This window comes from Callorhinus ursinus, unplaced genomic scaffold, assembly GCF_003265705.2.
Source record: "Callorhinus ursinus isolate GAN/ISIS: 27379988/994484 unplaced genomic scaffold, GSC_fseal_2.0 scaffold6, whole genome shotgun sequence".
In the NCBI taxonomy this organism is placed as follows: domain Eukaryota; kingdom Metazoa; phylum Chordata; class Mammalia; order Carnivora; family Otariidae; genus Callorhinus; species Callorhinus ursinus.
In genome coordinates, this window is record NW_027397068.1 from 5,768,368 (window position 1) to 5,791,679 (window position 23,312).

The 23,312-nt window shown below is 38.4% G+C and overlaps 2 protein-coding genes across 10 annotated transcripts in view; one reads left to right on the forward strand and one right to left on the reverse strand.

Moving 5' to 3' along the window:
• Positions 1 to 1,996, reverse strand: part of UBE3D (ubiquitin protein ligase E3D) — a 153,983-nt gene extending 151,987 nt beyond the window's left edge. For all 4 annotated transcript variants that reach the window (XR_012378489.1, XM_073893564.1, XM_073893565.1 and 1 more), the window contains exon 1: positions 1,841 to 1,996. Coding sequence is in view for 3 of the 4 variants with exons in the window: in XM_073893564.1 (XP_073749665.1) it covers positions 1,841 to 1,917 (77 nt within the window). In the remaining variant the exon portion in view is untranslated. The remainder of the gene's footprint in view (positions 1 to 1,840) is intronic.
• A 643-nt stretch (positions 1,997 to 2,639) lies between these two features.
• The window catches only part of DOP1A (DOP1 leucine zipper like protein A), a 108,269-nt gene continuing 87,596 nt past the window's right edge, over positions 2,640 to 23,312 (forward strand). For 5 of the 6 annotated variants that reach the window (XM_073893561.1, XM_025861860.2, XM_025861878.2 and 2 more), the window contains exon 1: positions 4,271 to 4,363. The gene's annotated coding sequence lies outside the window, so the exon portion shown is untranslated. Of the gene's footprint in view, positions 2,771 to 4,270; positions 4,364 to 23,312 lie in introns of those variants that run through there. The other variant, XM_073893559.1, reaches the window with a different exon arrangement.

The following is a 23,312-nucleotide window of genomic DNA, read 5'->3' on the forward strand; positions in this document are numbered from 1 at the left end:
ATAAACTGAAGTTCATTGTAATTAAAAATCTTCTCTTCCTGAAAAGACACTATTAAGAAAATGAAAAGGTAAATTTCTGATTGGGAACAAGTATTCATATATTTACAAGGCATAAATAAGAACAGTCTTATTTCCAGACTCTAGAAAGAACTCTTTAAATTCAACAATAAGACAAACCACCTGATTTTTTATAATGGCAAAAAATCAGAAGACACTTTCCAAAGGAACACGTATGAATTAACAAAAACCAAATGAAAAGGTATAGACTTTTGGACTATTACAGAATTAGGTAAAATGAAAATGTATGACCACTAAAATGCTATAGCAACTTTATTCATAATAATCAAGTTCTAGAAACACACAAAATATCCAGCAATAGAATGGGTAAACATATTTTATATTCATACAGTAGAAAACTACTCAGCCAGAAAAAAATAGACTGTCATGTGCAATGACACAGATGAAACACGAATCTCAGAAGCACTGTTGAAGGAAAGCAGCCAGAATCAAAAAAGTACATACTGTATGAATCCATTTATATATAGTTCATGAAATGGCAAAACCAATCTTTGTTTAATGAAATCAGAAGAATGGTTGCTTTTGCTTTTATGAGGGGCAAGTTGGTGATAAAACTCAACAGCCAAAGACCATTAGGGACAAACCAGTAGTCAGTCTAGCAAAGTCAGGTTTCTTCACTTGCTTAAACAAGGGACAGTAACCTAGGGGAACTTTGAAGGGCCCCTTTGATGAGAGGAAGTAGGGACTTTGTCTTGTTTTTGTTTTAAGACTGGGGCTGCTAATAACCCTACAGGGTGGACTGGAATTGGAGACACTTATCTGAACTTATGATTTGAGATGGAGAGGGAGAAACAGAGAAGAAAAAGAGAAAGAAAAAAGACTAATAAATATTACCCATATTTTACAATTGAAAAAATTCAGATTAAACGACTCTACTCCAGCGAAGACGCTAGGATTTGAATTCAGTTCTCATGCCAAATTTCCAAACTGCCACACCTATACTTGGCCGATTTAAGGAAAAGGCCGATAAAGGAAAAGAAAGCATCAACCTACCTCTTGAGTGGCTCCGCGTAGTAAAAATTTCAAGATTTTAACATCTAATTTACTCTATTTGAAACGGCAGTCACAAGGGAATAATCGAGGGGGTCACGTACTACCAAACAAACAAGGGACCATTTCTCCTAAAAGTTTCTTGAATGTGTAGTGAATAACAAGTTAAACGTTTGCTGACTTCTCATTGGAACGCGCAATATGAATACAAGAATGAGCTCCAATAAGAAGTCTGTAACCTTGGTTAGTCGTTCAGTGAATGTGTCAGTTTTTCTGCAGACAACAGCGTGGGGAGAAAAAAACAACAACCCGAGTTTATGTACAAAATAGGAAGCTCTCACACTGGACTTTATCCTCTGAGGATCCCAAAAAGAAGGCAAGGGTTTTTTTTGTTTGTTTGTTTTTGTTTTGCACTGTTTTTGGAAAACCCTGGCACTGTTATGTTACATCAGTGCTCCTCAAACAAAGTGTGTATTTTGAGTCCTGGAAAGCGTGTTAAAATATAAGTTCTGGTTCCACAGGTCTGGTGTGGGGCTGAGACTGCATTTCTAAAAAGCTCCCAGGGGATGCCGAGATTACCGGGGCGGGGGGGGGGGGGCGATAAAAGCACGGGGTAGGAGGGAAAACTCCACTTTGAGTAAATGACAGGCTCTAAGCAACTGGAAAGAAACTCAGAACTCCGCCCTTTGAGGGAGGCGGAGGCTCCCTGACCGGCAGAAACAACAGACTACGCACTGCGCCTAGATGCCCACACGCCCAGCGCCGGCCTTACCCCAGGATCAGCAGCGCGCTCTGCAGCCGTCTCCGCACCTCCAGGAACACGTGCGTCCCCGCCGCAGGTGCAGCCATGGCCGGCGCCCAGCCGCAGGTTCAGGCGAATACAGGCTACCACGGCCAGAAGCGGCTGCACGTGCGACGGCGGCGGCAGTGGCGGCGGGGAGGGTCTCCGCGACCAGATCGCGGGATGGAGACAGCCCGCCAGCCCACAGCGCCACCTGCCGGGCGGAGAACTCGCTGCCGCGAAATCTCGACCCGGGGGCGTGAGCGTTTTCAAATCCTGGCTGGTGTCTGAGCGGGAACAAAGGTGGGCAGGGAGAGCCAAACTGTCCTCCCACTCTTCTTCTTGTGGGCGTGGCCCGGTGCGTTAGTCTCCCAGGATGTGACCTTAAAAATCCGAGCCCAAGTACACTCCTTTGCCTAGAGTGGGTAAGAATGAGGCTGAAAGAGAGGGGGATGACGGAAGGAGGAGATAGAGGCGGGCACTGGCCCCAGGAGGTTCGAGAGCAGATTTCTCCACCCAAAACACAATCTTGTTTCGTTTTTTAATAAACTACAGTATCTTTTTTACGAACCCTGTCAGTCCTTTGGTAACTCTCCTCTGAGACAACAAACGTCCAGGATTGACCTGGCATGGCTTCTGGATTTAGACACAACTGCTCTAAGATAGAAACAGTTGCAAAAAATGTTAAGAAGTTTTCTGTTATCTATATAGAAGAGAGTGTGGTTAAATCCAGTACCATGAATCACAGGATTAGCCATTCCTATAACCTTTGAAAAAACGAGGATGAGAATGATTCCACAGGTACTTTTCCACTCGTCATGTTTTGCAGAAGTAAAAACTGATTCACAGAAGTCAATCTTAATACTTCTAGAAGATAATTTCGGAAAGTTTGACCTAGTAAAGAAAAGGCTCTACTATAATGTAAGTACTTAAAAGGGGGATACTTAAAATGGGGAAATACTAAAATTTAAGGCTAGGGTGGTAAATTTACAATAAAGAATTCTTTAAAAACAAGAGGCTGAGGGTGCTTGGCTGGCTTGGTTGGTGGAGCATTGGAGGCTTGATTTCCAGGTTAAGTTCGAGACAAGGTTGGGTGTAGAGATTACTTAAAAATAATATCTTAAAAACAAAACAAAACAAAAACAAGAGGCTGTTAGGTTTTAAAAAGAGAAACGATGGCTTGTATTCAGAAAATCATGTTTATAGATAGCCTCTTAATGCGAAGATTTTCCAAATAACAAATCCACATCCCTAGAGATACTATTTTAAGACAAATCTTCTTAAAGTCAGTATTTGCAGTTCTTAAAGTTTATTGTGGTGCTTCACAAATTCCTGTATCCACCACAGTAATTCAAAATCATGGATGGAGGTAACAACGTAGTTAAAAGAATTGTTTTCCACTATTCCACTTCAAATAATGGTGATCATGGGTGATGATTTCAACTCCTAGTATCTTCTACCTTTAGTTCTCAAAGCTTAAGTCTTTTTTTTTTTTAAGATTTATTTATTTGAGAGAGAAAGAGCACAGGGAAAGGCAGAGGGAGAGAGGTGGGGGAGGGGCAGGCTCCCCATGGAGCAGGGAGCCTGATGCGGGGCTTGATCCCAGGACCCTGAGATCATGGCCTGAGCTGAAGGCAGCCGCTTAACCGACTGAGCCACCCAGGCGCCCCCAAAGCTTAAGTCTTAAATACTGCCACATTCTATTGAAATATTTGTCTTAGCACAACATGCTCTTCGTACTTGGTGTTTGATTATTTTTAAAGATTGCTATATTTCAGGGCGCCTGGGTGGTTGGTTAAGCGACTACCGAGTCCCGCATCGGGCTCCCTGCTCAGGGAGGAGTCCACTTCTCCTTCTCACCCTACCCCCTCTCGTGCTTGCTCTCTCTCTCAAATAAGTGAATAAAATCTTTAAAAAAAAAAGATTGTTATACTTAATATATAGTCACACATTTGTGAAAAACAATCTTTTTTTTTCTTTGACCCTACGGTTTAGGCAAAACAATGCAATCTTCCGTGTAGTTACTACATGATTTAGAGAGAGAATAAACTCAAAATGTGTCCAAATCTTTTAACAACTATTTATCTCCTAACTTCACCAGTCTCCCAACTTCTCTGGGCCTCAAATTCCTCATATGAAATATCGAGGAATCGTTTAAATAACACTTAAATGATTGTTTAATATATAAAAGCTGTCCTCAATTCCTAGCATTCCTTCCAACTCTCCATTAAGATGTTGCTGGCGCTGGCGAGTTGGAAACACCATCCCCGTAGTTGGTGGCTATAGGCCGCTTCCCCGACTGTCCGCTCGAGGGCGCTGTGGCGACAACTAGCGCCGGGAGGCGAGGCACGGACCGGGGGCGGGGATCGAGGGCCGTCGACGTCGACGCCGGCGTGGGCGCGGGCGCAGTGCACACTGGGAGCTGTCACTAGGCCCTTCGGCTCCCGGCCTCTGCGTCGCTGCCGCGGTTGCCAGGAGAGCGGCGCCGGCGGGAAGCGGCCGAGCCCACAGCAGGTAACAGCGTCCCTGCCCCCAGCGCGGTCGCGAGGCCGGCTGCCGACCCTGGGCGGCCTCCTCGGCCTGGCTGGTTCCGGAGCCGCGGGGACGCCCCTCGGGGCAAGCAGCTGTGGCGTCCGGGGTGTTGCCGCCCTGGCCCCGCCTGGAGCCTGGAAACCGGCCGGCCGCCCTCCGGTGTCGGAGAGGCGGGAGCTGCGCGGGGGTTCGGTGGGCCGGGGCCGGGCGGAGGCTGCAGGGCGGCCCCAGGCAGGGGTGGCCGCTCCCGAGCCTCCTGCGCTGGGGCCCAGCGGTGCGCAAGGTTGGGGTGGAGGTCGCACCTGTGCGGTAAAGGCGCGCAGAGTAACCTCTTTGTTGGTGGAATCCAGGCTTCGTGCGGTGTCATTCATCTACTGGGTTCTTTTAAGATTGAGGAGACATGAATACCTGCCATAGTTAATATTCCATGAGGGGAGGTTCGAAAGGAGTGCAGAAGTTTATTAGAGGAAGTCAGGGTAGTCATAAGGAAGTTGTTAACCATTATCACCTTTGATTCTCAAGCCTTTTAAAGTTGCAGCATAACAGGAGTTACTTGTTGGGTCTCTCCCATTTTTCTCTCCTACCCTGAGAGGGGAGGGTGAGTGGTACATAACTACTTTTAAAGCTGAACGAATTGTGTTTCTTACACTATCTTACAGTTCCGTGGAGTTTGAGAAATATACTGTGATAATCTGATTTGGACACTGCAGTTAAAGCAATCAAAACATTTTTTTGATAATTACCAAAAAGATAGGAAACTAAGTGTTTGCCTGACAAGCCCAGAACTGTAGAAAGACAAAAATCTCTCAATTTTGTTGTTGCTGACTGTCATCTACGCAGGCAGATCTCCTATATTCTCATGGACAGCATATGTTGACATTATATGCTAAGAAATTCACCTGCTAACACAGTGATTTAGTTGAGCTGACAAGTTGTAACAAGGGTAAATTAAAACCAGTTGTAATACAAATGCTTTATTCCAGTGATTACTTTAAGCTGCCACTCTGAACGAAATCATTCCTCATTAGTACTAAACAATAGTAAATCTTCAGGTGGGTCTAATTATTAGGAGCCCAGGTCTTGAAGGAATTAAAAACACCTGAGTTAGTACACAAACCAGAAAATGTGACACCATAACCAAAATGTTAAATGTAAATTAAATGTTTGACTATATACAGTTTAAAGAGCCTATTTTGTACTTAAAATGAAAAGAGTTCCGGCCTGGGAATGAAAGATTTTGTTCGCATTCTTTTTTTCTCCTGCTAACCAGATGTGATCTCTAGGCGTCAGTTTTGTCATCCGTTAAAGGGAATTTCATAAGATCAGAATTTTCCAAACTGATGTTTCCCCTAAACACTGTGCTCAATCCAGTAACAGCCTTACTGCCCCCCAAAACAGTGTTCCTTGACAAATAATTTAGGAACACATAAGGTTAAAAGGTCTTACCTGGCCAGAAAGCCTATTTTCTCATGGCCAACCTGTTAACATCTAGAATATAACTATATAGAATACCAATTTGAAAATTACTGTACAGATCTTCCTCTACTTATGATGGGGTTATGTCCTGGTAAACCCATCATAAATTGAAAATATAATTTGAAAAGGCATTCAATACATCTATGTTACATATGCTCACAATACTTACATTAGCCTACAGTTGGGCAAAATCTATCAAAGCTCATTTTACTATAAAAGTTTTGAATATCTCATGTAATTTATTGAATATTGTACTGAAAGCGAAAAACTGAATGGATAAAGAGTGGTTGTAAGCTTATCAGTTGTTTACCCTCGTGATTGCAGGGCTGACTAGGAGCTGAGGCTTGCTGCCACTGAAAAATTGTAAATCTAACTCATGAGTTGGACTGCCTATATTAAGAGCTCAGTCTCCTTTCAGTTCTAAAATTCCCTACATTATGCTTTCTAGCTTTCAGTTTAAGCTTCCTGGGGCATAAGGATATAGTGGCAATGCATTGATGTAACAAAGGCTTGTATTTTCCTTAGTAAAATATTAAGGATGCACATAGGTTTCAGTGCACTTTAATGCTTTGATTTATGGCAGGGGAATACTATCTTTTTTTTTTCTGGTCTCTTGATGCTTTTCTATAACCATAATTAATTCACATTTGGATTTGATTTTATGGTTAAGTCATTAATTTTATTGAGAATGGCATTATAAAGTTCCAACAAGACTTGTTGATAATGGCATTATTTTTACTGTGCATGAGTTCCCTCTCTAGTCATGAGCTTTTAAAAATATGAAATGTAATGGGGCGCCTGAGTGGCTCAGCTGGTTGAGCTTCTGCCTTCGGCTCGGGTCATGATCCCGGGGTCCTGGGATCGAGCCCCACATTGGGCTCCCTGCTCCACAGGGAGCCTGCTTCTCCCTCTCCCACTCCCCCTGCTTGTGTTCCCTCAGTCACTGTGTCTCTCTCTGTCAAATAAATAAATAAGGTCTTTGAAAAAAAAATGAAATGTAATAACAGCCACTTGAAATATACTTAATAATTAATATCTAAATTTTAAGAGCTTAGATCATTGGAAAGAGTTCAAGGTTAAAACAAATTCTAAGGCAGTCATTTCTGAGTTGCTGATAAACGGGATCTAAGTGTTGAATGCAATCTTAAATTATTTTGCTAAATTCTGTCAGGTGTCACACAGCCAGTTTGACCACTTTAGTCTGTTCTTTGTTTCTTTGTTAGGAATGAGTGCTCTTGTGCTCCTTTGTTTGGGGGGGGGCAGGGGTGGGAACAATACATTTAATAGGTAACCCTTAATTCAGGTAGATTTTCTCCCTGAAATGAAACTGTTGAGAAGTATAGAGCTGCAAGTTTTGTGTAAGAGCTCACAGGTTTTACTGAAAATAAGTACTTCCGATTCCCTTTTATTGTATTTACCTATTTACGCCCCCCCCGCCCAGCTGTCCAAGCCTAAAATCTCAATAAGTTTTCATTGCATAGGTCAAAGACGTACCAAGTTTAAGGAAAAAATTACAGATAATGTGCATTCATTTTATGTGTACATTATATACATACCTGGGTAACCACCACAATCAAGATTTAGAACATGCCACCACTCAGGCCTGTATTATTATGCTTTTGCTTTCTTCAAATGCATGCTCCCTGCATTGGCATGTCTACTTCATACTATCCTAGCTCCAGTGCCACCTTGTCTGTGAATCCTTTTTGGATTACCTCATTTTGAAGTAACTTTGTTCTCTTCTGACTTTCCTGTCAGCATTTATCATTTTCTGTCCTTGATGGCTAAACCAATGGTATGCTCATAGTTCATGGTAGGCACTTATATTTATTTCTTGACCACATGGGTAAGTGTAGTATTTCTCAAATGTCAGTCATTCTTATATCTTCAAAATTTTGACCATATCTCCGTATTTCTTGTATACTTACTTTCTTTGTTTTTCTTTATATCCGTGTAGTTGTTAACATAATTTTTAAAGAAAACTTGAAGGGGTGCCTGGATGGCTCAGTGGTTAAGCCTCTGCCTTCGGCTCAGGTCATGATCCCAGAGTCCTGGGATCGAGCCCCACATCGGGCTCCCTGCTCAGCGGGAAGCCTGCTTCTCCCTCTCCCACTCCCCCTGCTTGTGTTCCTGTTCTCACAATCTCTCTCTCTGTCAAATAAATAAAGTCTTTTAAAAAAAAGAAAACTTGAAATAATCACCATAAAGTATCACTTGCCATCAACAAAAGGTAGACATAAAGTTGAAAATAATGAAAACAAAACTTGTTAAATTCTAGACACTATTGGCTATTGAACACTCTTAAGCCTAAAACTTGCTGTTCTTTGTTTAGAAGGGAGATTAGCAAGAATTACAGAGGTGTTGATAACATTCTACCATCAATCTGAGAATTTCCTGATGCAGTCAGAGGAATTATAAGAGAATGAAGAGGGAATAAATTCCTCACTGATTTAGTAGTGTCACTTAGCCCTCTCCTTGGGCCCCATAAAATCATTTCATATCTGATTGGTGGCCAAAATTTGGGAAGACACTGGATTAATCAGGGCCTGAAAATTCCTTAGAATTTTATCTGTGAAAGAATTGGGAAATAAAACCTTAATTGCAAATTAAAAGGTGTACTAGAGTTAACTTTAAAAATGCAATAAAAAGACTAAACAATCTTTATTGAATAAGTCTTTTTTCAAAAAAAAATTTTTTTTAAAGATTTTATTTATTTAACAGAGATACAGCAAGAGAGGGAGAAGCAGACTTCCCGCTGAGCAGGGAGCCTAATGGAGGGCTGGATCCCAGGACGGCGGGATCATGACCTGAGCCGAAGGCAAACGCTTAACAACTGAGCCACCCAGGCGCCCTTCAAAAAAATGTTTTTAATGTTACTTTTACAAATAAAACATCCACCCTTTTATTATTAGGATATCATAGCTGTAAGATAAACCTTTGAATCTAAAGAAATCTAAAAATCAGTGGGCGCCTTTTATATGACAAAGTGATGACTGTTCAGGAGTGATGAAATGTTGATATGTTTATCTGGCAAAGCTCCTATAAGCATGGATAAGGTAATAAACTAAGAGAATATAATACCTCCCTTCTTCCTTTCATCACTTTTTAAGTTTGAGCTAGATTTTAATATTTCTATCCTACAAAAGACATTTCTGGCCTTTTTTTTTTCTTCTGAGGTAATAAAAAATTCTCCTCTCTATGGTAAGAGTTTAATGTGAATAGGCAGGAAAATAAATTCCCTATTCTTGTTCTGTAAAATACATTCTGTATTTCAACTTGCTGTGGTTATTTTCAGGCTTATATATGTATTGCGAGCTTAATGTTTAAATTACCTTTATTTTGTGTTCATGAACAAAGAGTTCAGGTGAATAGACCATTTGGTTTGGTGTTTCTGTTTTCCAAAAAATAATTTACCTGAATGGTAATACTAGGTTTATGAGTATACACAATAATTTGCTACTCAACCAGAGGTCAGGTTGCTGTTAATCTAAGGTTCTGCGATACAACCTCGATTTGGAAGAAAAGAGCCCTCTTGATGAATAGTCTTTATTTCGTTAAAGAGCTTTCACCCAAAGGAGTAGTTTCTTTCCTGTCTCTACTATAAAATAAAGCAGCAGGAATAAAGCAGTGCAGATAAACTCTTAACTTACATTTGAAAGTAACAACTGACTGTAATCAGAAAAACTATAAAAACATAGCAGTCTTAGTCCTTTAAGTTATAGAGGCAAATAACCGTTTGCTTTCTGTGTGTGCTGTATCAGCTACTTGAAACCCTTAGAATATGTGTTAGTATAATCAAATTTTCCAGTGTATATTGTACACCACAAATGTCATCCCAGTCTGCTATTATGCTTCTGCTTGTCTTCAACACGATGTACTTTGCATAGTGGCTTTTCATATACACTTAACACATGTCTTACAATGTCTTGATTTTAAAATTTCCTGGACAGAAGTTTTTCTCCATAGGAAGAAAAAAATAGATTATAGTACTTGGTTAAAGTTATATCTGTCATTTTGGAAGAAAAGTATTTAAATGACTTCCATATTGTATACCAGCAATTCCATAAATGTTACCACCAGTTAGTCAGGAGTCCACCCTTAAGCCTGAAAAGGGATTCCAGCAACATGATTATTTTTATGGTACCTGTCATTTTATTGGAAGGCTATCTTCAAAGCATTGTGCCCCAAGCCTACCTGATTCTATTAATTTGAGGTTGCCCATTAGTTTTATGTGATGTGATAACTGCTGCTTTTATTATGTTTTTTTAAGTTAGAGTATAGAGGTGTGGTTTAAAAAGTAAATATTCAGTAGGTTGCCTTCTTGTGGATGGATTCCTTTCTGCAAAAGGTTTTTATTTTGATGTAGTCCCAATAGTTACTGCTTGTCTTTCTGTTGCCAAGGAAGACCTATCTAGAAAAATGTTGCTATGGTCAATGTCAGAGAAATTACTCCTTTTGTTCTCTTCTAGGATTTTTATGGTTTCAGGTCTCACATTTAGGTCTTTAATCCATTTTATTTTTGTGTATGGTATTAGAAAGTGGTCCAGTTTCACTCTTTTTCATGTATCCATCCCTTTTTCCCAGAATCATTTATTGAAGAAACTTTTCCCCATTGTATATGCTTGCCTCCTTTGTCATAGATCAATTGATCATATAAGTGTGGGTTAATTTCTGGGGCTCTCTATTCTGTTCCATAGATGTGTCTGTTTTTGTGCTGGTACTATACTGCTTTGATTACTACAGCTTTGTAGTATATCTTGAAATCTGGAATTGTGATACCTCCAGCTTTATACCCAATAAGGGGTTAATGTCCAAAATGTATAAAGAACCTGTACAACTCAACACCAAAAACCGCCCCCAAACAATCCAATTAAGAAATGGGCAGAGGACCTGAATAGACTGTTGTCCACAGAAGACATATAGATGGCCAACAGATACATGAAAAGATGCTCAACATCAGTAATCTTCAGGGAAATGCAAACCCCTTACACCTGCCAAAATGGCTAAAATCAAAAAGACAATAAGTGTTGGTGAGGATGTGGAGAGAAAGGAACCCCCATGTACTGTGTACTGTTGGTGGGAATGCACATTGGTATAGCCGCTGTGGAAAACAGTATGGAGGGTTCTCAAAAAAAAACAAATACCATATGATCCAGCAATTCCACTGGGTATTTATCCAAAAAAAAAAAAAAACAAACAAATCAGAAAGATATATGCACCCCTATGTTTGTTGCAGCATTATTTGTAATAGCCAAGATATGGAAACAACCTAAGTGTCCGCTGACAGTTGGATAAGGAAGATGTGGTACACACACACAATAGAAAATTACACAGACATAAACAGGATGAGATTGTGGCATTTGCAATAAAATGGATCGACCTAAAGGGTATTGCGCTAAGTGAGATAAGTCAGACTGAAAAAAGACAAACACCATATGATCTCATATCAAGAGTCTAAAGAAACAAGTGAACAAAAAGCAGGATCAGACCTATGAAAATACAGAGAACTGATGGATGTAGGAGGGGAGGGGAGTGAGGGGACTAAGTGGATGAAGGGTAGTGGAGATACAGGTTTCCAGTTATGGGGTGAATAAATCATGGGAATAAAAGGTATACCATGAGGAATCTAGTCAATGCTACTGTAACAGCATTGTATGGTGACAGATGGTGGCTACACTTGGGATGAGTATACCATAAGGTGTAAACCTGTCAAATCACCTGAAACTAATGTAACATGTGTCAACTATACTCAAAAAATTGTTTATACAAAAAAAATATTTTTGAGACTATAGTCATCTGTGGCTGCATAACAAATTATCTCAAAATGTAGTGATTTAAAACAATAAATACCTCTCAGTTTCTTCCAGGAGGGTTTGGGGAGCAGTTTGGCTGTGAGGTTCTGGCTTAAGTTTTGTGAGGTTGCAGTCAAATAGTGGCCCGGACTGCAGTCATCTTTAGGTTCAGTTGGGGTCGGAGAACCCCTTTCCAAAGTAGTTCGCTCACATACTAGCAGGTTGTTTCTGGCTGTTGAAGGGAAACCTAAGCTTCTCCCCATAGCGCTACTTGAAGTGTCTTTATCACCTAAAGGCTAGCTTGCGCCAGAATGAGTGATCCAAGAGACAGCACATAGACCAGCTGTGATTTTGTGTAGGAGGGGTAACTATACAAGAGAATATCAGGAGGTGAGGATCATTGGAGGGCATCCTGGAAGCTAGCTACTACATTTTAAAAAGCTAGTATGTGTGTACGTCACTAATAAGCAGTACGTACTTATTCAATATGCAGTTTATACACAGCTCATGGTTTTAGAATATTTAAAGATTAACTTAATATGCTATTGGATTACATTACTAAATGAAGCATGTACTTTATCCACAAAATTCTTAGTTTCTGTGGTTCTTTGGCGGGTGGTGGGATGATTCTGGGTTCAAATGTAACACTAACGATACAGATTTTATCCATTTTGATTTTGTTATTTCTTAAATGAAGGAGGAAGGTAAAGCCAACATGTTACCCAGCTGCTATTTGATTTTCTATGGGGACATTACTCCTTTACTTTTTTTTAAAAAAGTAAGCTTATTTAATACCAAAAAGAGGGAATAATTTACATGATTTTAAAAGTATAAAAAAACTCTACAGAGAAAAGGCTCCCTCCACCAGCCCTCATCTATGCAATTTCCACCTGGACAACCAGAAGTAATCAGTTTTATTTTCTTGTGTGTTTTTTCAGAGCTATATCGTATACATGCAGATTATGTGACTGTATTTTTCCCTTTTTATATAAATGGTAGCATACTATGTACACTGTTGTGCACCTTGATTTTTTTTAGTTCATATAAGCATTTTCTAAATCAATAACATAGACTTTATTCATTCTTTTTACCAGCTGAGTATATTCTGTTGTCTTTAATTTTTATAATTATTAGTCATTTACTGTGAGTCAGGCAAGGACTGACTAGGAGCTGGGGATGTGAGAGCTAAAAATGGTAGATGAGTACTCTATCACAGGGATTAATACCCTTGGGAATCACACAGTTCAATCAGGTAAAGCAAAGTTCTGTGGTACAGTGTGTAGTGGGAATTCACAGCAAGGAGATGTATATGTGACTGTTGGAGAGAGAGAATAGTTAGGGAAGACTTCACAACAGGGGTAAAATCTGAAGCCTGAAGCATGAGTAGGTACTAGCCAAGTTAAGCTGGGATTTAGTGTTTCAGGCAGAAGGAAGTTCTTAAAAAGATTTTTAAAACATATTACAAAGCTATAGTAATTTTAAAACAGTGTGGTACTGACATAGAGGCAGACCTGTAGACCAGTGGAGTAGAATAGAAAGCCCTGAATTAAACCCTAGTGTATATATGGTCAAATAATCTTCAACAAAGAGTGCCAGACCAATCAATCGGGTAAGGACAGCCTCTTCAACAAATGGTATTGAGAAAACTGGATATCCACGTGCAAAAGAATGAAGTTGGAAATTTATGCTATATGAGAAATTAATTCAAAACAGATTAAATACCTAAACATAAAACTTATAGAAGAGATCATAAGGGAAACCCTGACATTGGGTTTGGCAATGATTTCTTGGATATGACAACAAAAATACAGGTAACAAAGGCAAAAATAGGTAAGTGGGACTACATCAAACTTAAAAACTCTTACACATCAAAGGATACAATAAAAAATATAAAAAGGCAATCTAGAATGGGAGAAAATTTTCAGAAATGTATCTAAGGGACTGATATCCTGATATATAAAGAACTGCAACTCAGCAACAAAAACATAACCCAATTAAAAAATGGGCAGACTTGAATAGTCATTTCTCCAAAGATTATATGCAAATGGCTGAAGCATATGAAAAGATTTTCAGCCTCATTAGTCATTAGAGAAATGCAAATCAAAGCTACCATGAGATGCTACCTCACACCTATTTCAATGGCTACATCAAAAAACTGAAAACTGTTGGCAAGGATGTGCAGAAATTAGAACCCTTATGTACTGTTGGTGGAAATGTAAAATGGTGCAGCCACTGTGGAAAACAGCTTGGTGGTTCCTCTTAAAAACAGAATTACCATATGGTCCAGCATTCCCACTTCTGGGTATATTCGAAAGAATTGAAAAGAGGACCCTGAAGAAATATTTGCACACTCAAGTTCATAGCCACACCATTCACAATAGCCTAGAAGTAGAAAATATAAATGAACAGATGAATGGATAAATGTACACATAGAACTGAATATTATTTAAAACCTTAAAAGGGAAGGAGATCGTTAGGGTCCATTCTGGGCATCAGCCTACTTTAAAAAAAAAAAAAAAAGGAAATCTTGTCACATACCACAACATGGATGAACCTTGAGGACATTATGTTAAGTGAAATCAGTCACAAAAAAAAGCCAAAATACTGTATGGTTCCACTTACCTGAGGTATCTAAAGTAGTCAGAAGCAGAAAGTAAAACGCTGGTTGCCAGGGGCTGGCAAAGAGGGAAAAGAGTTTTTTAATGTGTGTAGAGTTTCAGTTTTGCAAAATGAAAAAATTCTGGAGGTTAATTACACAATGTGAATGTACTTAACACTGAACTGTACACTTAAAAATGGTTAAAATGATAAATTTTGTTTTTTTACCACAATTGGAAAAGATAAATAATATTAAACTTTTAGAAACATGAAGCATATATGCATTTTAAAATGCTATCCTGTAATGAAAGTCATGTCTCTAAATATTGAAAAAAGGGGCTGATTAAAGAATGAGCCTAGAGGGGTTGAATTGTACTGGCTCAGTTGGTAGAGTATATGACTCTTGATCCTGGGCTCATGAGTTCAAGCCCCACATCAGGCATAAAGCTAACTTGGAAAAAAAAATATATATATATATATACAGAGTTATAGCATTTTGAATATAGTTTGGTAGAAAAATTTTAAGTGATGAAAGGGAGCATATTTAAAGGCACTGAGGTGGGAGGCAACAAGTCTTACATAGTTGGCTAGTTTTAAAAAATATGCATTGGCTCTTGTTAAAGATAGGACAGTTTTATTAAGGATCATCATGATAGGTATAGGGACCACTGCAATGGGATTTTACCGTGGAGGAGAGAGATCGGCCTCAATTCTGAATACAGCATGTGCCAAGTGTTGGTAACCTCAGAGTCTGAAATCCCTGTCTGTGGTGAGAAAGGAGTGACAGAACAAAGGGATCAACCGCTCCAGATTTATAGGTGGCAAGTTTAATAACAGGGAATTTACATATGAGGCTTGTCTTGGGTGGCCTCAAAACAAGTAGATTGCCACACCCACTCACCTGCTGGAATCTTAAAAGTTTATATAGACGCCTTTACTGGGTTCAGTCACGTACCCAGTCCAGGTAGCCTCCACACCACGTTTCTATCTCAAGGCTGTATCCTCAGACCAGCTTCTGGGAGCAGGGAAGGCAAGTATATCACACATTCTAAGGACAGGGAAGGAAGTGGGGAGCCTCCAGTTGCCTGGGTCCAACTCATGGCTCAACAGGCAGTCGCATCTTCTTGATGACCTCCAACAGCAAGTGGGACTTTATAGCCAAGGAGCAGGGTGGGAGTCAGAGGAGGAAAATGAGTCTAAAAGGAAACATCACGGGTAACAGGATTCTTGTTGAAGATAGATTGGGGTGTCCAGATGATGATGAGGAGGCTGATCAGATATGGAGGGTGGTCAGTTACTGAAGGTGTGGGTTTCTGGTTAAGCTGATATAGCAGGGTTCTTGATAAAACTACATTTTAGCAGAAAGTGCACAGGTGGGCCTAGGAGAGGATTCAGAAGTTTTACCGAAGTTCAGTCAAGCAAAGAAACTTTGTCACCAGGTTTTGCTTAGCTAGGACAGAAATACGAACTGTAAGATTGAATGGGTCCAGTTTATGAAAAGACTTTAGTCATATGATTAAGGGGGCTATGTTTCATTTTTAAGTAATACAATTATAGCAATGATAGAGTATTTTTTAGGTGTTAAGTAAGCCCTGGTCTAAAGTGGTTCTTGTGGACTAAAGTTTACTTTCAGAGCTTCCAGCAGGGCGTATGCCCAAACTGTGTTTTGCTGTGTAAAATAAATTGGCTCTTAGCTGAAGGTGGTGAAAGTAGAAGGTTGTTATAATAGCCCAGGTGGAAACTATTCAGGAGACATGGTTAAAAGACCATTCTGAAAGATAGGGCCTACCACAGTCAACTTTGAGAGGGGGTGAGGGGGGTGGTGAATTTATAGATAGATTTGAACAAGAATAGGAAATAAGGCCAAAGTGCAAGCTTGTGTGATTGGGAAGATGACAGTACTGTTTCAGTAATGAAGTAAAAACAAACAATAATAATTGCAGTGCTTGGCAGGTTATATTTCTAGTGTTGGAGGGATAGCCTAAAAAAATGTAAGAGCAGAGTGTGAAACAAAGTGAGGGGAAGTGTAATAATAATGATAATAGTTCATGGTTTATCAGTGTTTCGGAGGATACCCAGTTTTTGTAAAGAGACTCTGAATAAAGATTTTACAATAAGCAACACCGTATTTTGGTTCTGATTCTGTTAGGTGCTTTCAGAATCTACTAAAATATCTAGAGTTAATTCTCTTTTCTTGCCAGGTAGGTAACACCTCAGCAGGGTTCTTTTGTTTATTCATGATATTAATACTGTTGTTCTGTTTTCATTTAAACCTTAAAACATGATACAAGATGCCCATTGGAAGAGATAATAGAAGCAGAGGCAGGGGTGCCACAGGTAGTTTCCCATTTTTCTCTGTGAAGTATCTTGATATCTTCAAAATTAATTATAGCTGCTTTCCTTTGCCCATTAAGGGATTTAACCCTTGCAGTGCTACTTCCTGTCCAGCACCATACTTTCATAACTTTGAGTAAACTGATGTGCAGACACATGCATGGTTTGTGTCCAATGTGAATCCTTTTTTGTATGTCCCTATATGTACAATTACTCAGCTAAAATGTTAGTTTCTTCTTGCTCATGTAATACTGTGATCTTATTCTTTAGATGCATAGGCAACAGTTGAATTTGCATCTTTGTGTTTTCCTCATGATTTCACTTTTGGAACAGTTTTAATAAAATTTACAAAGAAGACATCCAGATGGCCAACAGACACATGAAAAAGTGCTCAACATCCCTCGGCATCAGGGAAATCCAAATCAAAACCTCAATGAGATACCACCTCACACCAGTCAGAGTGGCTAAAATTAACAAGTCAGGAAACGAGAGATGTTGGCGGGGATGTGGAGAAAGGGGAACCCTCCTACACTGTTGGTGGGAATGCAAGCTGGTGCAACCAATCTGGAAAACAGTATGGAGGTTCCTCAAACAGTTGAAAATAGAGCTACCACAGGATCCAGCAATTGCACTACTGGGTATTTACCACAAAGATACAAATGTAGGGATCCGAAGGGGTACATACACCCCAATGTTTATAGCAGCAATGTCCACAATAGCCAAACTGTGGAAAGAGCCAAGATGTCCATCAACAGATGAATGGATAAAGAAGATGTGGTATATATACACAATGGAATATTATGCAGCCATCAAAAGGAGTGAGATCTTGCCATTTGCAATGACGTGGATGGAACTGGAGGGTGTTATGCTGAGTGAAATAAGTCAATCAGAAAGACGTATCCTATGACCTCACTGATATGAGGAATTCTTAATCTCAGGAAACAAACTGAGGGTTGCTGGAGTGGGGGTGTGTGGGAGGGATGGGGTGGCTGGGTGATAGACATTGGGGAGGGTATGTGCTATGGTGAGCGCTGTGAATTGTGCAAGACTGTTGAATCACAGATCTGTACCTCTGAAACAAATAATGCAATATATGTTAAGAAAAAAGAAGATAGCAGGAGGGGAAGAATGAAGGGGAGTAAATCGGAGGGGGAGACGAGCCATGAGAGACAATGGACTCTGAAAAACAAACTGAGGGTTCTAGAGGGGAGGGGGGTGGGGGGATGGGTTAGTCTGGTGATGGGTATTAAAGAGGGCACGTTCTGCGTGGAGCACTGGGTTTTATGCGCAAACAATGAATCATGGAACACTACATCAAAAACTAATGTATGGTGATTAACATAATAAAAAAATTAAAAGAAAATTTACAAAAGAAAATAAAACTCTGCATAGGATTTTTTTGTTGTTTAGAAAAAATTACATCTTTTTTCACAGGCTAGAAAATTGGTTTACAGATACTCATTTAAACACACTGGGAAATACAGAAAAACTTGTACTGTTCAGTATATATAATATAGCATTTTTTATGTTCATGTAACAACCAGTCTCTATTTTTAAATTGAATACTATAATTGATAGTGTCACTTATTTTAAAAATGCTGAGAACATTACTATTTTAAAAATGATTAAATTTTATTTTCTTGGAAATAAATGTTTAATATGGTGGGTTTAAGTGTATAGTAAATTATTTTTGCTTTTTTTTAACACTTTTTCTAGTAGTTTCAGTTAAGAGTATATTTCTTTCAAAGGTTAAGCAAACTCATTTGTCATTGTTAAATGAAGAATAATACTCAGCGACTAATGAGCATATTTATTTTGAGAAGGATACTTTCTGAAAAGGGATGTTTTAAATAAACTTGAGGAAGTACTTGGTAAGATAGCTAACATTAGTGTTGTCCTTCATCTTGTGTTTCATATCTTTCTTTTTAATCATTCTGTATAGTCACACTCTCATTGTTACTTACATTATCTCACATTTTACCTTCTATTTATAAAAAAACAAGCAGTGTTTTTTTTCCTAATAATTGAAAACAAAACGAGAATATGGTTGATCTAAATAATTTAGATTTCCTTTAAGTATATTATGCTGACACTTACTCTCAGGCTGACTTACTCTTGCCACCTAAAAAGTTAGTTTCATTTCCCACCACCAAATTCAATCAGTGTATATATAGGGAAATCAAATGGATTTTAATATTAGCAAATACTAAACATTAAAAAGATATGTTTGAAAAAAGCATTCTGAATCCCAAAGCCAAATTTTTTGTTTGACATTCTCAGTTTTAGATTATTCACTCTACTTCTTTCTATGTGGTTGATACAAATATATGACTAAATCGGAATATGTAATTGAATCATCAGTGATGTCCACAGATTTCGTAAAAATGTGGGTAATTTCTTTGAAATATTTGCTTTCTGAACTATTATTTTGTCCCCCCATAACAGCCCTCATGAATTCTATCTCCCTTTCCCGAGAAAAAAACAAAACCTGTCTTTACTGGGTCTTGTTGGGTGCTTCATAATAAAATTTCTAACCTTGAACATACCCCTAATCCAACAGGAATCTTGACATCATCCTTAATTTAGGGACTGCCACACCTATAATTCTGTTTTTGGATGCACAATCCAACCTGCAGCACCTCTAGGATTAATCCCATATGAGAGCATATTTTTACCTTTTTGGTATTGTTTTCTCGGGAGTAGGTTGTGTTCTTATACATCCTGTATAGAGTGCTCCTTCTACCATGGTCATTTATTGAAATAGGATCACTGTTTTACAGATAACCAAACAAAACCCTCATATCAGAATTTATAGTTATTTCTCCTTATGCTTTAACCTGCACACTTTCAGTATTGAGCAGTGATGTAGGTTTGGGGTATTCAGAGTTAAGCTTTGGTTCTTGTCCCTAAGCCAAGGTCTAGAAGGAATGACAGAAATATATGTCCTTGCACCATTATAGTATTTTATAAAGTAAGTGGAATAGGAAAAGAAAGAACAATGTCTAAAAAATGAGTTAAAGAGTCAAGAAAGGCTATATAGCCTGAACAGGTTTTTGAAAAGTTGACCAAGAGAGGAGAGGTAGGATATGTCAGGCAGAAGAATTAAAGAGTTGTGATAAAAAAAAAAATTGTTGAGGGGCGCCTGGGTGGCTCAGTTGTTGAGCATCTGCCTTCGGCTCAGGTCATGATCCTGGGGTCCTGGGATCGAGTCCCGCATCGGGCTCCCTGCTCTGCGGGAAGCCGGCTTCTCCCTCTCCCACTCCCCCTGCTTGTGTTCCCTCTCTCGCTGTGTCTCCCTGTCAAATAAATAGATAAAAATCTTAAAAAAAAATAGTTGAGAAAGGCAGTGATTATGGACCGGGCCTAGGTGTCAGCCAGCCAGAGTTCTTCCTGGTTCCTCCTCTTAACTTTGTGTGAAACCTCAAACACCAGAACGTTCATATGTACATGGCTGCATGAGTGTACTTGCCTCTTGGATTTGTTATGAACATTACATGAGATAATTTATGTAAAAGGGCTTAGCATGGTGCGTGCTACACAATGTCAGTGTGAGCTATTAGTAATCATCATCAACTTGAATAATGTTTGGGCCATATTTATTTGGCTGCTACGGTTTGGGGACAGGATATTACCTTTAACTCAAGGGCATATGTTTCACTGTTACAGCTATTAACATTTGAAGCTTACAAAAGAATCCTAGCTACCCATTAATGAATTATTTTAGGTGGTAATATGTGCTCACACTGTTCTATTTTCTAAATTACTTTTCTTCATGATGTTTATGTGCCACAAAAATCAGAGTTTAAAGCTAGAAGAAATCTTTAGTTATCCTTTTTATAGAATTTGGACTATTTGTAATAGATAATTTTTTATATATTGATTAATTTTACTATCTTTTTTCCAAGTAAATAAAACTTGCTGTTTGTCATCTAGTTAGAATTGTGGGATTTTTTATTTTTTGAATCTTAGGTTTTATTTTTATAATTTTCACCAAGATCAAAAGTGAAAATATAAATAAATATATAATTAAAATGCAGTAAAACTCTTTGTCAGAATTTTCTCCAACTAAAGATTTGCATTTAATTAATTTTAAAAGCTTTTAAAATTAATTGCATCCCTGGGAGTATCATACATTTCCTTTCATGGGGCTAGAATGACATCCTCTATATTTAAGTAGGTATGCTAAATAAAGATGCTAAACTCAGCTAATTTTTTAAAATGTAACTGGACAAAGCACATTTTTTTAATAGGTGTTCTTAGGAGAATCTTTCAATTTTTTAAAGTACTTAATAACCACATGAATATAGTCTGTTTAAAGGGAGTGAGGTCAAGTGTGGCTATCGATTAAAAAATAGAAGTGTAGTTTTGCTCTTTTCTCCAAAGCTTTTCTCAGGAAAAAAAACAAAGCAAAATGGTTTGTGAGCTGTGTTCACAATGATAGGTACATTTATTCAAAAACATATTTGAGGGCCTACTATGTATCAGCCACTTTTATGGGTCCACTGATTCAAGAATGAACAAGTCCATTATTGGACATTGGCTTCTGACCTCAAGGCATTTGCATTCCATTAAGGGAAGGTAGATAGGAAACATGCAAACAATGGGAAATTTCAGATTGAAGTGCTAGAAAGGAAATAATGTGATATTCTAAAGTAGATGTTAAGACTGGGCTTGGCATAGGCCACTTGACATGGACTGTTCAGAAAAGGCTTTTCTCAGGGTTTGATATTACTTGGAGGATGGAAAGGAATTTGTCACACAGAGTTGACCTAAGAGTCTTCAGGTACAGAGAATAGCAAATATAAAATGCCCTACAATGCAAAAAATATTTGTGTGTTTAGTTTGGATATTCTCATAATGACATAATACGATTTTAAAAGATCTCTGGCTTCTCTGTGGAGAATGAATTATAAGGGCTTAAGAGTAGAAACAGGATTTGGTGGTGGAGTGGATTGGACTCTAAGCAGAATAATAGAAAAGGAAAAATGGTGGTGGAGACATTTAGGATATATTCTTAAATGCTATTTGAAGCTATAGGACTAGAGGAGAAGAGAGTTCCTGATTGAGCCTTGAAGTACTTAATGTATCACATAATATTTCTGTACCTCAGTCTCTCTATCTGTAAATGTGGACAGTAATAATGCATACTTCATAGGCTCAAATAGGATTAAATTGATTAAAATAATGCAAAGCATTTAAATAGTCCCTGGCATGTTGTAAGCCACAGCATAAGGTTAGCTAAGATGCTGCTATCTCTGCTGCATCAGAGGTCTTACCTGAGAAGGTAGTTAGGACTAGAAGGCAGTCAGATGTGCAGAGTAAAGCTGAAGATCTGTTGATCACAAATTTGGAGTTTTTTAGAGTGCATACCATTTTGAAGGTTTGAGATGGGGTCAGATGAGGGGACGTACAGACCATCAGGGTTCTAGTGGGTACCTTAACTTATTTGTGAAATACCTGGTAGGTGTTTTCTTTTATCCATATTGTTAGCCCTCCTGGGGAATTTCCAGTTTTCTGGAGTAACTGGATTTATGAGTTGACTGAATAAATTATTTGCTAAAGAGTATTAGTGTGTCAGTATTTGAAACCCAGAACTTTTGACCAAAATGAAATAGATTTATTAATAAGTGTCACATTCATTTGTTAAATGGTAACAGTTAATGATAATTTTTCATTTAGTCAAAAAAGTTTGGAAAGAGTATACTATTTATATTTATATAAAGCATTTTTTAAAGTACTTTTTCATTCATAATCAACAAGTAAGAGTTTTTCCCCCTGAACTGCATGGTACTTTAATTTATTTACATACTTGGAATGTGATAAAACTCTTGGAAAGTTCCCAGATATATCTGTGGAATTGGCTAATACTGAATAGTCCTTTGTCTCTTCAGCCCTCCTCTGACTTTTCATTGGCAAAGGAGAGAGGGAAGCAGGGAACTCAGCTAGTAATAAGCAAATCAGCCGAAGTATCTTTGTGTGTTTATTTTCTGAAATTAGGTCTACTTATTTTTTATAATGATTTAAACAAATTTTTTAAAAATTCAGATGGTCTGTTGGAATGTTTTCTTTCTTAAATTTTGCCTTTTCACCCTGTAAAATATGAATACCCTCATAATTTTCATAGGGCCTAATTTGCCTAGAGAAATCTATGCCTTTTTTAATAGCTACTTTGTTTCATTTTATATTTGAATGAGACAAAAACACTACACTAAATCATGCTTTATGACATTTCAGGTCCAATTTATGTGAGTTATAAGTTTGAAAGAACAGCTAAATTGTCAAGGGATATGATTATAGATTAAGTCAAAAAAACCTGCTTATTAACAGTTCCAGAAAGAAAATTTTTTTTTAACAAGCATAACTTTTTTTGTTAAAGTGTTACATTAGTTTCAGGTGTACAATATAGTGATTCAACAATTCCATACTGAAAGAAAAGTTATAAATGCCACTTTGACTTTACCTGCATCACTTTAAGAAAAAACAAATCACAATTTTTCTTTTATTTACATTTTCAAGTTTCCTAGTTATGTTAGTTACTGTATCTACCAGGAAATAGGTTTTGGGTTTTTTGTTTTGTTTTTTCGTGTTGTTTTTTTTTTTAAGATTTTATTTATTTGACAGAGACAGCGAGAGAGGGAACACAAGCAGGGGGAGTGGGAGAGGGAGAAGCAGGCTTCCCACCGAGCAGGGAGCCCAATGCGGGGCTCGATCCCAGCACCCTGGGATCATGA